The sequence below is a fragment of the Neophocaena asiaeorientalis genome, unplaced genomic scaffold (assembly GCF_003031525.2).
Source record: "Neophocaena asiaeorientalis asiaeorientalis breed wild unplaced genomic scaffold, Neophocaena_asiaeorientalis_V1.1 scaffold78, whole genome shotgun sequence".
NCBI classification, from domain to species: domain Eukaryota; kingdom Metazoa; phylum Chordata; class Mammalia; order Artiodactyla; family Phocoenidae; genus Neophocaena; species Neophocaena asiaeorientalis.
Window position 1 is genome coordinate 1,614,761 of NW_020175018.1, and position 16,851 is coordinate 1,631,611.

The following is a 16,851-nucleotide window of genomic DNA, read 5'->3' on the forward strand; positions in this document are numbered from 1 at the left end:
AATGGCAAGACTTGATAAAACTATCAAGTCAGATAGTTTTACCTTACATACTGCAACAGGTAAGGATTGAAAAGACTCCAGGGGAATTCCCTGGCGGTCCAGTGGTTAGGATTCTGTGTTTTCACTGCTGTGGGCCCCGGTTCGATCCCTGGTCGGGGAACTAAGATGCTGCGTGCCTCACAGTGAGGCCAGAAAAAACCCCAAAAGACAGGTTAAGAGTGGGCTTTAAGTGAATGGGTTTAAAGTGAATGGAGAAGCCAGTAAGCTCTTTGAGGCCTGTGACTATCTGAAAGGCAGTTACCCCATGAGCAGGGGTATCCCCACTTGCTGTGGAAAAATAAACTACAACAGCTTGTAGACTGGGCAATCTAGATCCAGATCAGTCCACCTGATGGAAGCGAGGTCTCTGCTGTTTTTCAGTCTTTCTAGGGGAGGAGGCTGCTGCTTCTCTACCTGCCTCTTCTGCTGCTGGTGCAGCATCCTGGTGGGGCTGCAGCCATCCAGATCCCAGGTGTGTGACACCAGGGCTAGCGGGGCATTGGCGAGTAGGTAGCTCCTTGGTTTAGTTTCACCGCCTTCGATGGGCAGCTTGTATCATTTCCCTGGGGGTGGGTTCACCAGTTACAACTAGAGAGCTAACTTACTTGATCTCTTTTAATGCCCACATTTTCTTTTTAGCAGGGGAAATGGGGAGAAAGGTAGCTTGCCAAGCCATGCACAAATTACAAATTGTTAGAATGGTGAAATGGTCAAAGAATCCCAAGATATTTGATTCCTGGAATGTTATATTCAGAGCAAAATCCATGCTAGGTCAGGACAGCTGGCTTGCCCGCCTCATGCCTGATATTTTCAAAAACAGGAAACTCCAGTGCCTGGGAGTTCAAGTCATAGGACTGGAATGTAGGTATTCCGAAGTTCAGACCAGTTCTCTATCTTTTGTACCTCATCCCCAGCTGGAGATTGAATTCAGGCTGAGGGTGGGGAATGCAAGAAGGGGTGCAGGACCACTTCACGTGGTCTGTCCACTGTTCCCACTTCCTCAGGGCCTCCAGGGAACCTTGGGATATTAGGGGCCACGTGACATTCACAGGAAAGACAAACTCTTCTAACTGGCAGGCTGTGGGGAGGAAGGAATCATCCCAGGTCTCATGACTCCTGGGGCTTGAATTTGGCCTCTAGATCCCCTGCTGTGGGCCCTTCATGCCCCCTACCACCTCACCTCTTGTGCAAACCCACGTGTGCGGTTGCGCTAGTGGCCCTGTCTGTCTCAAAGCTCGACAGCAGAGAGCATACTTCAGTGCCAAGAAGAAAGACAGCTGCAGGAGCAGGTGCTCAGGAAGTGGCAGAGAGCCTTGGAAGGATTCCTAGCCTTGGAGGACTGGTAGGGGCACCGGAAGGAAGCACAGTTGTGTTGTACTCAGCATCTGACCATACAATCCTGGTTCGGCAAAAGGGCTCCAAGGCGGTCAGCCTGCCTTCTGAGGTCTCCCCACTCCATGCTAGCTGTGCAATCTTAGGCAAGTCAAGTCGGTAAACCTCTCTGTGCTCTGGTTTCCCTACTTATAAATAATAAGGGGCTACTGATTACCCCCCGGACTTGTTGTGAGACTGTACGCGTGAATCACGAAGCGCTCAGCTCAGTGCGTGGCACGGAGTGAGTGACCCATCAGTGTTTATTATTTTCACTGCACCAGATCCTCACACATACCTAGTAAGGGAATAAGAGAAAAACTGACTTACAGGTTGTCTACAGAATTCCTCCAGTACAGCTAAGAACTGATATTTTGTTGTTGGGAAGTTAGGAAGGCCTGGGGCTGAGACCAAGGTGACCAAAATTATTCTGCAGTAAAGGCAGTAGAATTTGAGTTTCTGCAGAGTTTGTGAGGGGAAGTGAAGGCGTGGTGAAAATGGGAAGAAGGAGAGCATGGCAACAGGGCTGAACCCCAGGGAGCAGTGCAGTCCCTCCAGAAGGCCCTGGTGGCCGGGGCGCAGAAGCCTCACAAGCACAGAGGGGTCTGCAACTCAAGTCTGCCTCATCCTCCACGATGGAAGGCACTGCCCCGCCGGCTTCTCCACGTACCCTAAATGCTACTGTCAGCTTTGCTACACACAGCTGTGGGTGCTTCTGGAACTCTGGGGACCTCAGGCATAGGGGGCTGTGTTCCAGGGTTTGGGCAAGTAAGGCACATACACGAGCATAGGTGAGAGTCCAAACGCTGTGGAGGCAGGAGACTGGAACAAGAAGTGACGAGAAGCAGTACAAGCCTCCCTCGCCCAGCCCGCCTGGACTCTGTGTCCAGAGGACTCATGCTCGACCATGTGGCAGACAAGGGTCGTATCTGCTGTCTCATTTCACCCTCGTAGTGGCTCTGTGCAGGAGTCCTTCACGACTGCATTTGCCAGAGAAGAGGAGAAGTGTGTGGGAAAATGTTCTCCTCCCATTGCCCTTCCTAGCCTTAGTCCCGGCTGGGCCCCCGCATGGGCCACTGAGTCCTAGGCACGATGGAGTGTGTGTGAGGTAGCAGTCTGCCAGTGACAAGTCTCCTGGCTGGGAGTGGGAAGCTTGTGTTGAGACTCAGACATCTTTTCATTACAAAAAAAGGCTTGGCTTTCGGTGGTTTCCCTGCAGCTAAGTGTCATCCTGTGTTACATTACTTTAGTGTACGGACATGGCCCTGTTTTCCAGCCTCTGGGCTGCTGCTGGCTTCCTGCTGATGGTGGGCAGTTTCCATCAGTTGGTGGCAGAGGTCTCCCTGGGAAGCGTCTGGCTTCTGCTCTTCTCCAGCCCAGTGACAAACCACATGCTGACCCCTGGGGCTTCCTCCCTGGAGTTTCTGGGAGACGATGCCTCTCTGCCTGGAATGTCTTGCAATGGCTTTTCAAAAGGGAGTTTGCTGTTTCTGCCTGTTTACGAGGGGTTTGTTGGGGGAGAAGGCTGTGTATGCAGACTTCCTCAAGGTTATTAGGAATAATCTTTTTAGACTTTTCTATATTTCCATAATGAATGAAAGATTGGAGTATCATAAAGCATCGAAGTTGGAAGGGCCCTTCCAGTTCATTCAGTACATTCTTGTTATGTTATAGACGAGACCCAAAGAGGAGGAAAGACTTGCCCAGAGAAATACAGCCTGCTGGTGTGAAGGTCAGTTCTGGAGCCCAGGCCTTGCTCCAAGGTAGTGTTCTTTCCACCTCACCCTGCTACTGTGTCTGTAGTTTGCCAAGTTAAGAGAAGTGGAAACTTGCATTAAAAGCAGGAGAAAGCTAGGGACCACGCACAGTAGGTCACTGACATTTTATGGCTGAAGCACATCATCCGGGGGCTAGAGAGGAGCCCTGGATTCTGATCCGTGCTCTGCCATCAACTCCCTAGATGACCTTGGGCAAGTCACCTTGATTCCCTGGGCCTCAGCTTATTATCTGCAAAATGGGACTATTAATCCCCGTGTTGTTTGCTTACAGGATGGAGGCTAATATAAATCCAGGGGAGGTGTGGGAAGGTCTTTAACAAAAGTTTCATGGCCCTGGTGAGAATTATTAGCATTTTCTACCTGGTTGCAGAAACATTGAATTGTAAACTGCGGTTGGTTTTGGATTAGTTTGTGTTCTGATATCTACAGTGATGGCCCATATAAGAAGCGATCTGATAAGTGATCTAGTCCACAGCTTCCAAAACTTTGAATTTTATGGACCAAAATAATTACTCCAAAATGTAAATTCAGTTACCAGTATACAATGGGCAACTTATTATTTTGCCTTGTGACCATTCAAACAAACAAACAAAATAACTCTGACTAAAAGCAAACCAACTTAATTCCCATCTATATCAGCTTCATGTTGTAAAAGAAAGGACATTTTAATACCAAAAAAACTGTAGAGGACTTCCCTGGTGGCTCAGTGATTAAGAATCTGCCTGCCAGTGCAGGGGACACGGGTTCAAGCCCTGGTCCGGGAAGATCCCACATGCCGCGGAGCAACTGAGCCCATGCGCCACAACTACTGAGCCCGTGTGCCACAACTACTGAAGCCCGCGTGCCTAGAGCCCATCCTCCTCAACAAGAGAAGCCACCGCAATGAGAAGCCTGCGCACCACAACGAAGAGTAGACCCCGCTCGCCGCAACTAGAGGAAGCCCACGTGCAGCAACGAAGACCCAACACAGCCAAAAAAAAAAAAAAAAAACTGTGGAAAAGGAGGTGCTCTCAGAGGAAAGCATAGTTGGCCATGGGAAAGGGGGGATCCGGTTAGAACCTCTGTAGTTGGTGACCTACGATGGAAGTGCAGAAACTGAGACCCAGAATGGCTGAGGTTGTGTTGCCTGATCAAAACTGTCCGTGTCGTTGGGGTCATGTTGTCCCTAAAGATCCATCTCCCCGTCTTGAAAAATGAAGTTCTCGTCAAAACTTGGAAACTCTGGATGGCTGTGGAACAGTGGGACTGGGGAAGGGAAAACGACATTTACTCAGTGTGCTTGGTTTCTTGCAAGCTTCCGTGTTCTGAATCCAAAGCCGGTACTGTTTCCATGATGGGGGGCAGCAAACCCTGGTCTGTGGGTGGCATCCAGTCCACCACCTCATTGTGCGAATGAAGTTTTGTGGGCCCGCAGCCACGCCTGCTTATTTGCACAGAGTCTGTGGCTGCTTCCGCACCACAGCAGTGGAGTGGACTCGCAACAGGGACTCTTATGGCCTGCAAAGCCTAGAATGTTTACTATCTGGCCCTTTACAGAAAAAGTTTGCTTACCTCTGCATTATGCCATCTCCTTTTTACCTCACTGTGACCGTCTACAGAGGCATTGTGGGAACTGAGGTCACATGCTAAGTAATTCCAGCCAAAGTTAAGCTATTGTTGACAAAGCTGTAATTATTAGTCTGCCTTGAAAGATCCAGAATGCTGCTCCTTTTAGGGGATTTTGCCCTTACTTTCTAAGTCTCTGGGTGACAAATAGCAGGAGAAGCATGACTACGGGTGTCCTGAAGGAAACTCCAAGTGTGATGGCTGCTGCTGTGAGAAGCTGTGTCCAGACACTTACGTCCTCTGGCCCCAAGCATGACCTGGTGTCTCTATCCAGGTGCCTATAATGACCCACTCTTTCTCTTTTACTTTTTTTTCTCTGAGCTGTCTGGTGATCCAGCTGCTAGCTAGGTTCTGAGGGTTACAGGACTGAGATGGGGCTAAAGATTTTGGGTTGAAAGAACACTGGATTAGAGATGAGGACATCTGGGTTCTAGGTTTGACTTCATATGACTCTGAACAAGACCCTTCACTTGGTCTTACTTTTCCTCTTCTGTGCAATGAAAACATTCATCAGATGATGCCAAAGCTTTTCATTTTCCATGTTAACCTAACTCTGCATATCACCAGTCTGGGGCTAGTAGAGACAATGCATGAATTAGTGACTTCAGTGATAGGAAATATGAGGGGTGGGGAGGTCTGTTTCACAAGCCCTCAGCTTCGTTATGCATTTTGTCTGTTACCAGTTATTTAATAATTACTATGTGTTGGTCACCGTGCCAAGCAATATCTGGAAGAGATCTGACAGCTTCTCCAATACCTTCATGAGGTGGGTATGATTAGTCCTGTTTCACAGATGAGGACCTGAGTTTCTCAGGTGGGGTGTAGAGCCAAGATTCATACCCACATTGCCTGACTCCAGATTCTAAGCTCTTAACACAGCGCTGCCTTGTGTTCCTCTCTGTCCGTGTGACAGCCTACGCCAGAGGTACAGTTTTCACTAGTGGGAGAGTTGAGGGCCGGTGGGAGAACTTGTGGGGAGGTGAGCGCAGCTCAGAGGCTGCTCAGATGAATGGAGATGCATCAGCTCTGCCCTGACGGCCCGCCTCCGCCTCCGCCCACTCTTCTGTTGGACACTATCATGATGTTTCTGGTTATTAATCATCTGTGATGTGCTATGGATGCGTCCCTGCACATTTACTCCTCATTCCAAAGTCTTACCTCCTTTAAGGTGGAATTTGCCCGGCGGGTTGGGAATGGAGTCCTGGAAGAGAAGAAAGAGGGGGAAAAAAAAAAAAAGCAGCGTGAGAATGTCATCAGATTGAAACAGCTATTCTCTTTCTTTTCCATTTTGGTTGTCCTCAAAGTATTATGCAATTTGGAATTCATGCTCCATCTGACTCTTAGATTTGAAAGAAATTCATTCACTGCCTTAGTTTACAGTGGGCTTCCTCATCCATTTGCTTTACAACCTGCTTATGAGAAACACAACAGGAGGATTGCTGTCCTCACTTCACATGTGAGGAACGGGAGGCCGAGAGGTAAAGTTTATGGCAGTTCAGGGACTAGAACCTGCAACTCAACTTTCAGTCCAGAGCTTTTTGTTTTCACCACCACATGTGTTATTTTTTCCTACTCTGATTAACATAAGAGCAAACAAGTGTATTATATAAATATATGTGGGGTTTGTTTTTCTATGTTTGATTCAGCAAACAGTGAAAGTATGTTGTAAACATACCTAGGAAGGTACATTTCTATTTCTCCTGTGGTTGGAAATTCTGAATTAATAGAACGTTTACGTGCCAAGTATTGCGAAGATACCAAAAATAATTAAATCGGGTCCCTGCTCTCATGGATTTATTACAAGTTTATATTTGACTATAACATCTAAATATTTATAAATATATAAAAAGCATAAATGTATATTATTTACTTTAATATTCACATGTTTTATGTTATTTATTCTATAATAAGCATAGATGTATGCATAAATATTTACATAGTTAAGTAAGAGGTTGATGGCAGATACTCTGATAGCGGATTGTCTTCTGAAGGAGGGCCTCCAGGCTGGGGAGTGGAGGGGATGAAAGGAGGTCTTACTCAGGTGCTCTGAGCAACAGAAGCAGGTGGGCACAGTTCTTCACCCCTAGTTCTTCAGAGACTAGCTTCCTCCCTGGCCTCCTCCCTGGCCTCCCCCCAACTTCTCCCCACCTCAGCCATTAGAGACACCCCTCAGTTGTCCTGCCAATAAGGAATGAAGTGTCTTATTTATCTTTTGACCTCTCCTGGTCAGGATCTCCTATAGTGCATTGGATTGAAATATTAATAAAGACCTAGAGAAATGTGAGCATTTACAAGGGTGAAAACAACCTCCCAACTTCTAACGGAGCAAGAAGTTAGCAGCTTCCCACACCTTATTTTCTTAGTGTCCTGTATGAACACCTAGGGCCATCTGGAGTCCTCTCTTTATTCTACCATTGCTCTAGGGGCTCTGTCCTTTGCCTTCCATTGCCAGCTCTCCTGATCAGTGACTCTCTTCTCCAGCCCAGATGTGTGGCAGTGAGTCCGAGGGAGACTCCCGAGGCAAAGCCCCAGCAGAGTACTGATCTGGAGATGGAAGTCAGTATAGATTTGGGAGCTTCGGCTTATCAGGGAAAAGAAGTGAACTTGGCTTGGAAGGTCCTTTCCTCCTTGCTCTGACAGTCTATGATTTTGTTGCTTTAGTTGAAAGCTCTTAACCTAATTAACAATGCTGTACATTTGTGGTCTCTCAGTTGCACATGTAGTTCAAAGGAGAACCTGATGTCACAAAATTCCCCTCCCGGTTGCCTCTGTGAGACAACAAACAGCATTTCATAATTTATGATAAACACCTAGTTTACGGCCAAGCATGTCAGTCAATTAGAGTGATGTGCAAATACGTGAAGAAAAACGTCTACGTTTAAATGTGGTGCTAAGACCGTTGAATTCATTGGCTGCCCAGGAACATGTCCGGGGACAGTGAGAGACTGCCAGGGCAGCAGTCCCCGTGGAGCCATCGCAGCGGCCACTGGCAGTTGGGAAATACCAGAGAATCATACATTCAGCACATGTTGAATTGGGCACCTGGTGTGTGCCAGGCTGTAAGTTAGTCATTGGAAGACATCCTGTGGATTTTATGGCTTGATCATTAAAGCAGTCATTTAAGAAATACAAGTAACTATCTAATTAGAATTGCAAGTTGTGGCAAGAGCTGCCAGGAGAGAGGCAGAGTGTTTCAAACTAGTACTTCTTGAACTTTAGCACGTATGTGAGTCGCTTGGGGAGCTCGTTAAAACGCAAGTACTGATTCAGCACGTGTGGGTGCGGCCCGAGAGTCTATTTCTGACAAGCTCCCAGGTGACATCGGTGCTCCTGGCCCACAGGACACAATGTGAGTAGAAAGGTTGTAAGAGATAATATCTGGAAGGAGATCTAATTTACATGGGGGGTTGGGGGTACAGGGGGAGTCTCTGCCATTTGAGGGCTTTCTGGTTTTCTAGCTTCAGACAGGAGGATGTCAGAAACAAAGCTTCATAGTACAGGAAAGAATCCTCTTGCTTGAACCTTCTCCCAGGACCCATGACATCCAAGACAGAAGTGTGACTATTCCTATCTTGAAGAGCTCCTGGGATGAGGACAGGTCTCCATAGCTTCCCTTGGCTACCCATGGTAGACGAGATCAGAGAATCAGGGCCAGAGGGGAACCAAGACATCCTTTAGTCCATCAAGCTAAGTTTCACAGGCAGGGAGACTGAGACACTCATGAGTCAGTGGAATCCCAGATCCCAGACTGAAATTCTCCAGTGCTCTTTCCCTGGCTCTATACCCCAAGAGAGAGGCTGTCTTCAGAAGCCAAGGATAGAAAAGCTCATTCTTCCCCGGCCCCCCGCCCCTTAGTAGTCCTTGTTTTTGGAGGTGCCGAAGTAGGGTATGAAGAGATGATGACTTAAATTTTGTTGAGGACTCTGTATACCCTAGGTGCTATGCTCAGTGCTGTTCATCTATCTATTCCTCTTTAGTAAGGTACCTCCCAGTCTTAGAATATTTTCCCATACCTAGCCTGGGGATCCGGGTCTCGGCTGGGGAAATGTGAACTACCTTGCTTAGCAGCTTGGCTTTGTGGTAAACGTACATAGGCTAGACATAGACACAAGCGAATGGACCCTCCCAAGCTGTCATTCTCAGCTCCATCGAGTAGCTCAGGAAACTTCATCTCCGAGGTTACCAACCAGGTACATTTCCTTAAGTGTACTTCTCTCTCTCTCTTTATTTCCCCAGAATCCGTGTGTCTAATGGGTATCCTCAACAATGTTTCTGTGTGTGGAGGGAGGAACTGTCACATTTACATGGGGGGTTGTTTCCAGGTGAAATGGCCTGTTCCAATCATCTTCCCTGCCTAGGAGTCTGTTTTCCCATTTCCTTTCATCACTGTGATTACAGGGCTAATAATGCTTCCCTCTGCTGGGTTGTTGTGGACATAATAAGATATTATACATAGAGTGTTAGCAAGTACTTGAAAACTGTAGTTATTTTGGTTACTCCTAATGAGGTGCTTAATTTGCCTCAATACCTTGAAAGTCTTATTTCTTTTTGCAGAGCAAAGTATCACAGGGCATTTCAATTCACCCCTATATTTTATCTGGGCTGAAAAGCAGGGGAGTCAGCTCCCAAATTTACTTTGAAAAAAGATACCCTCTCTGATGGAAAATGGCCAAAAGGAACTAATATCTGGAATATGCCAGGTGGCCTCACATCTTGTAAGGTGGGCCATGGAGACCTTTGCCAGGAATGCCTCTCTTATTTTCCAGTGAACGTGATTAAGCACTTAATGAGGGTGTTTAATCCTTGGGGGCTATATGCTTTACATGCATTATCTTATTTGATCTTTACCCCAAGAGTTAGTGATTGACTAAGACTTAGAGAAGTGACTTAATGATTATAGAAGGTCCCATAAGATGGTGAATAGCAAGGGAAGTGTTCAAACTCTGGCGTGTTGACTTGGAAGGCAATGCTCTTCAATGCCAAGCCACGTTGCCTCTCTACGGTAGGGCAGGATGAAGCTGGGGCAGGAAATTCTCCTGAGACTCCATGAGAAAGTGGATGGAGGTCATAGAAAGTTTTCCTTGGCAGCCTTTGTTTTGGTAATGTCAGTCAAAGTGGTCATTGGAATACAGTGGCTTAAAGCAGTGCTTCTCCCCCGGGGATCTTGTTAAAATGCTAATTCTGATTCTGTAGGTCTGAGATGGGCCCTTAGGTTTTGTGTTTCTAATGAGCTTCCAGATGATACCTGTGCTGCTGGGCCAGGGTCCACACTTTGAAAAACAAGGGCTTAAAGACGTTACTCAGCAGGCAGTCAGGATACTGAGGCCTTCCTTCCCCGAGGAATGGGGAATGGCTTCTGGAGGCTGAGTGCGGAGCTGAGCTCATGCATGGGTTTAGGAAATCTTCCTAGTCTGTTGATAGGGTGGCTTCCTATCCTCTCATCTTCCTCTATCAATGCTTCTTGCCACCTAGCTCTGAGTCCTGCTGCTCCCCCGTGCAGTCTGGACTGACCTCTGTTCTGGCCCTGCAACTCCTGTCCTCACACTTGGGCTCGCCTTCTCCCAGGCTGTGCGTCTCCTCACTCTTGCCTCACCTGGAATGCCCGGCACCATCTCCACCTGCCACCATCCTTCCAATGGAGAGCTCTTCTCCATTGAAGAATGTCAGCTAATAAATGCAAAAAGAATGATAGAATTAGACAATTATTCTTCAACCCTCAGTGCATTAGCTGACTCAGTTGAGGGTCATCATCAAAGAATGCCAAAAATGTGGAGTGAAGGATATTGGTATGTCTTCAAAGTATTGCCCCATAGATTACTTATTAATAAGAAGGAACACGGTGTTCTACTAAAGAGATAGCCAGTGGTCTCCTCCTGAATCAAGTGACTAAACATTATTGCCAGTAATGGGGCAACCTGACATATATGCCTCTAGCTCTGCTGCAATAAGAAGTATATAACATCGCCTGTGTACTATTCTTGCCAAAAATGTTTCATCTGAATATAATCACGAGTAAACACTAAGACGGTTCCAAAATGTAAACTATTCTACAACAGAACTGACGCTTTGAAAAAGTCAATGCCATGAAAAGCAACAAAAAGCAGAGGAGATTGTTAGATCTGTGCTTCACCAGGGACCTTATTAAAATGCAGGTCTAGAATGGGGCTTGGCATTTCTAACAAGCTCCCAGGACCACCTTTTAAATAGTAACATTCTAGATTAGAACAGATAACCTGAGAGTGGATTCTGGATCAACAAACAAAACAAGGCACAACAGCTGTAGAAGACATTTTTGACCAAGTGGAGGAAATTAAAATATGGACTATATATTATAATAAGGTGATATTGCCAAATTAACATTAAGTCTCTTGGCTATGACAATGGCACTGCAGTAAGTAGGAAATGGGTGCTGAAACACATGCAGGTGAAAGGTCACACTATCTGAAACTTACTTTCATTTATATAGAAAGAGCAGAAATATGGCAAAATATTAACACAGTGAATTTAGATGAAAGGTTATATGGGTGTTTACCATTCTGTTTTTCTGTTGGTTTAAAGTTTTTCAAAATAAAACTTTGGGCATAAGACATGATACTTCTAACTCTTAGAAGAGGCTCAGCTTCCCTTCTAAGCTCTTCTGCAAAGCCTTCCCTCATCCCAAGCAGAAATTGTCTTCCTCTCCTCTGGTATGGCATTCAGTGCCATTCTGCCCCAAATTCAGTCTCTTGAGTGTTTGGGCCTCATTTCTCCAACTTAGAGATTCTCGGAGAAAAGGGTCCTGCCTTACCCACTTGGGTCCTTCCCTCACAGCCCAACATAGGGCTTTCCCTGGAGAAGATTTTCAGTGGCCTTTTTTGGATTGATAAATTGAATGCATTGGAGAGAGTAACTTGGGTAAAGAGAAGAATCACAGGTCATTTCAATTCTCCCCTATATTTTTTTGGGCTGAAAAGCAAACCAGAAAACCTTACCACCATGACCATCAGTCACTACCCCTATACTGCACTCTTGGTGGGGAAGTAGAGTGGTATTGTAAGGATAAATTTTTTTAAAAAAGGAATTTTCTTTGCTGATAAAGGGAAAGAAGGCAGCTGCTTTCTCTTCTTTCTAGAGGACATAATGAGCCCTTGCTAACTGTGTGGACTGTAAATGGATCTCTCTAGGGATTGGATAAGTCCAGGCTCCTGGTTTGTAACAGAGATGTCTCTAAGACTGAAGACCTCAGAGCCACTTGAACTGTAAACACTTCTGGTGTCAACCTTGTAGCCTATATATAACCTATATATAACCCTTTGTCTCTTCTGGTGTCAACCTTGTAGCCTATATATAACCTATATATAACCCTTTGTCTCTTCTGGTGTCAACCTTGTAGCCTATATATAACCTATATATAACCCTTTGTCTCTGGAGGAGATACGAGAAATTTTATTCTTGTTCTTTTTTTGTTGTTTTTCTTTCTTTGCCGTATGAATTGTGTGAAATTTCATCCTGACACATATGCAGGTAGTCTGTTGTGCTTACTCAGTAAGAAATCCATTTTCTGTCTTTCTCATGAAGATCTGTCTCTGTTGGTACGACTTTTACTTCCTCAAGAGTAGTATATTGGCACAATCTCTTTGGAAGCTGATTTACATAATTTATAGAAATGAAAAACACGTTATATTACCACCACTAGGAATTTGTCCCACAGATATACTTGCAGATGTGCACAGTGGGCATAACTTGTAGAGGAAAACCTGAGTGTCCTTCACTAGGCACAGATGAAATATGAAGTACAATAAAATACTATGTGACTCTTCAAAAGAATGAGATGGACTTCCATGTATTGGCATGGAAGGATCTCCAAGATATACTGTCAAGTCAATAAAGCAAGGTGCAAATTTATGAGTTTACTATAATGACGTGTATACTATATATTTGTAGAAGCATAGATTTTTGGAAGGACATGGAAGAATCTGTTAATGGTCATTATCTCAGGGAAGAGGGATTGCTGGTTGGGTGGGGAGAGTGTGAGAGATTTCTGTTTTTCTTTCTTTTCCCTTGTTTACTATTTACTTTTCTTAAACCACAAGAATAGAATATTTTAAATAAATATAATAGTTTAAAGGTAAATAAAATACAGCCACCACAGAGACTTAAGACATCAGTAGGCAATAAGTTCCATAAGTAACATGAAAGCAGGGATTTTGTTGGCTTTGATCAAGGCTCTATACCCATTACTTAGAACAATGTCCTGTACACAGCAGATGCTCAACAAGTATTTGAGGTTGAAACCTAAGTTCTTTCTTTGCCTCCCCCAAGGAATTTGGCCTTGGAGTTATTTGGTCTTCAAGCCAAATCTCAAGGCGATCTTTGTTGATTTTCCTACATGCCCTTCACTTTTCTTCTCCATCACTTTTCTCACACTGTTCCACTGGCCAGGAAAGCTCTCTCCTCTAATCTCCCTTCACCCATTTGAAACTGTGCACATTTCTCGAGCCAAACTGAAATGTCAATCTCCAGTGAAGTTTTTCTTAGATCTGCCTGGGAAAATGTTTTGTCTCCTTAACTTGTGGTCTCATGGTAGCCCTATGTGCCTACCTTCCATCGCTTATTATATATTATGAGTTAAGCTTGTTTTAAATTTTGTCTGTGCATGTGCCTTTTTATTTAGAACTGTGACCTCTTAGGCCAACAGAACCATTCTCATGGTTCTCACCCCTGCCCCGATCCACCCTCACAGCAGAGTGCTATGTGGCCACCAATCCATTCCATTGTTAATAATTGGGATATGAGTTTAAGGTCCTTGGTTATCTCCCATTGACTTCTTTATCAGAAGTCCTGTTAGAGTCTCTTCATTTGTCTCTTCACTGTCATTTGTACCTGTCCTAAAGCCAGCCTGCATTCCCTCCTCCTGTAGGAAGCCTTTCCTGATAGCTCAAGCTCAAGGGGATAACTCTCTCTTCTTAGCTCTTCTAACAGTTAATATCTGAACAAATTATTGGAAATGGTATGTGTAAAACACTTCACTTTTAATGTCGCAGTTCTTTTACGCAAGTAACTGACATTTCTCAGGCTAAGAAATCACAGTACACCAAAGCCAACAATCAGACTTTGAAGTGAATCTTTTCATATCCCAACGTGAGGCTAAGTCAAGGAGATGGATGCCAAGAAGATAGCGCTCCCAAGAGAAGAGCAGGAACAGAGTTTCTTAGTGCTTCTGTGGCTGGCTGTATCGTCAAAGGGAATGGTGTCCTGATTAAATAATCAAGCAGTCTTTACCACTTTCTCAGGACGACTTAGGTCAAGCCCTGTCCCCTTTCTGTTCCTCATTTTCCACATTTACAAAAATGAGGGAGAAAGATCCACTCTCTTTCCTTCATGGAAAGAATCGGTTCATACAAAGGTGGGATTTGAATAAGGACCATTCTGGAGCTCTCTCTAGCTTTATATGTTACCACCACACCTTATACCCCCATCATCTCTCTCTCTTTTCCTTCCTTCCTTCCTTCCTTCCTTCCTTCCTTCCTTCCTTCCTTCCTTCCTAAAAAAAAGTTCTAGCTGCAACCTTTAACTACAGAACTTTTCAAAGACCACTTTAATTTCTTTGCTTTGGCTGTTGCTATAAAATGTTACACCTCTGGTTTACTTCAGATTAGAATTATAGAAATTATAGAGCCTCTACAGAAAGAAAAAAAAAGTGTCGTAGAATGTTTTCAAGAGTATTATTCCTAGTAGATGTAGATGAGCCCATTAAATGATGACCTTCATAAATTCTACAATCTAAATCTCAAATGCTAGCAATTCTGTTTTCTTTCACTTTTGTGGAGATATGAGCCTCAAAGTTTCATTTAAATTTCCAAGCTTGATGACACTTGAGAAACAGATACCAAAGCCTGTTAAAGCCTCGTTCTTTTTAGCAATCAATAAGTTAAAGAGCATTTAGCCTAAGACAACTGAAGGAAACCAGAACAAATTCTGCAGGATTATGATACCATAAAAAATGGGAGCTTTGAAGGAACAATAGAAATGTACTTACTCTGGCAGGTTGGTGGGGGGTACAGTTCATAAACGATCAAAATTATTTCATTAAAAAATTCATGAGCCATATATACTATCAGTACAGTATTTTCAATAAAATACATGCTGGTGGATTCTCTGTAAACACCAATTTCCTAAAATATAAAGAAGCTTCCTCCTTCATCTCTTCTGTTTTCACAATAAATCTCACCATTTACTTCAAAAAAAGGTGAATTTCCTGAGACCGTTTGGCCTCACAGTGTGTACCCGTAATTGCTTGTAGTTTTAGAATTCTGAGCAGCCTCAAGGGAACAGATATGAAAAACGTCTCTAGGTTCTGCTTCTGTGTTTATGTTTTTGTGGAAGAGCTAAGCTCTTCAAAGCAGTGGCTCAGGAGGAAGCTTTCAGTCTGTCTTGTGAGCTTTAACGCTGAAATGCCCAAGCTCTAAGAAGCCCTGGTCTTCTCTCTTGCCTCTTAGAAACTTAGCTCCAGGTTAAAAAAAGCTCTTAGCATTGGATGAGGCCTCCGAAGTCTCAGGAGCATTTAGACAGAGAATAGAGAACCTTGGAATCTGGTCTGAAGGCATTGAAGACATGACACCAAGTTGTACAAATGTGTTACCAAGTTTCCTTTCACTTCCTTCCTTGATAGAAATGTTGCTCTGGCTCAGCAACATTTAAATATTAATTTCTCAAGGCTAAGAGCTCCTCTCCCTTCTTTTGGCTCCTGTGAGCCTAGAAAGTTTGGAGATGATGGCTCAACAAAATTTTCTCTCCAAAAGCCAAACTATTTGAGAGAGTTAAGTTCCCATTTCTTTGCTCCCTTTCTCTGCATGATAGAGGTTCTTTTTTAAGTTTATTTCCAAGTCTCTCTCTGGAGAAAACTGAACATAAATCAGAAAGGAAAGGCAAAGAAGAGAAGTCCACTTACCGTCTTCTGAACTACCAGCACCATAATGGTTGCCACAGCAAAGACGAGACACAGAGCCAGTGAGGCCGTGGTGAAGTAGAAATAACTGCGGCCAGTGGTTCCCAAGTGGCTGGTGACGGAGCCTGCGGGCACATGCATGGCTGTGTCTTGAGAAGGGGCCAGTGGGTTGAGTGCTTGCTGCAGCCCTGCGTCCATTCTTATATAGTCTTCCCCACATCACACCTTATCTCTCCTCATCTGATTCGGTTCTGGGCCCATCTCTGTTCCAAGAAGGATTCTCCCCCTGCATCCCGGATCATGTGACTTGGAAAAAAATCTTCACCGTCTGCCTCATGAAGAAATGCTTCTCTGGGGGCGTGAGGCGAAAGGCAGCAGCGCGGGTGGGGGAGAGGTTCATTTTTCATCGCCAGGGATTAATGTGAGTGAAGAGAAACTGTAGCTACAGAGAAGGTGGCTGATGTCAGAGGGTGAGTAGGAAAATGATGGTTTCCCTACTCTGATGTGTACGTGTGTGTGTGTGTGTGTGTGCGTGCGCGCGCACAAAGCAACTTCAGTTTCAATCGCACTCAGCCACAAAACGCCTTCCAGCTTGAGAAGCTGCTCATTCTCTTCAGCAAGGCCTGTGGCTCAGAAGCCCTCATCAGAAAAATGTCTCTTTGCTGGGCCTTGGGGAGGCTGGATCCCTTGGACTGTGGTAGAATGACTCAAAAGGGTTGATAATATTGGCTCCTGCTAAAAACTGGAAATGCTACCAGATATCTGGGAAGGAAGAGCCCACAAATGTGGAGACTGATCCAAAGGGAGACAAGCTCATGGCAGTATGAAATTTGGTGACAGGTCCAAAGATACTGTTTGAGAGCAGGAATCTGGAGACACTGATCTTCTGAACAAAAATTCCTGCAGAGTGTATTGGGATCTGTTAAATTTGCATATAAACTTGGGCCTGCCATAAAACTCAGAAAAAGGGGAAGGAATTGGCGGTGAGGTTGGGTGTCGGGAAGTGGTATGGTGGGGGGATGCAGGGAGGGTGTGTGTCCTGTATGGTGTGTGCGCGTGTTGCCTGTGGGTGGTGGGTGTGTGATACGTGTATGCCGTGCATGTGCCTTTGTGACGTGTGGTGCATATGTG

General features: G+C 44.9%; 1 protein-coding gene across 1 annotated transcript in view; it reads right to left on the minus strand.

Moving 5' to 3' along the window:
- TNFSF8 (TNF superfamily member 8) overlaps positions 1-16,206 on the minus strand; it is a 24,420-nt gene extending 8,214 nt beyond the window's left edge. The window contains exons 1-2 of the mRNA XM_024762787.1: positions 15,724-16,206; positions 5,952-5,994 (exon numbers count right to left, since the gene is read on the minus strand). Coding sequence (XP_024618555.1) covers positions 5,952-5,994; positions 15,724-15,918 — 238 coding nt within the window. The 5' untranslated portion in view covers positions 15,919-16,206. The remainder of the gene's footprint in view (positions 1-5,951; positions 5,995-15,723) is intronic.
- Positions 16,207-16,851: the final 645 nt, after the last annotated feature.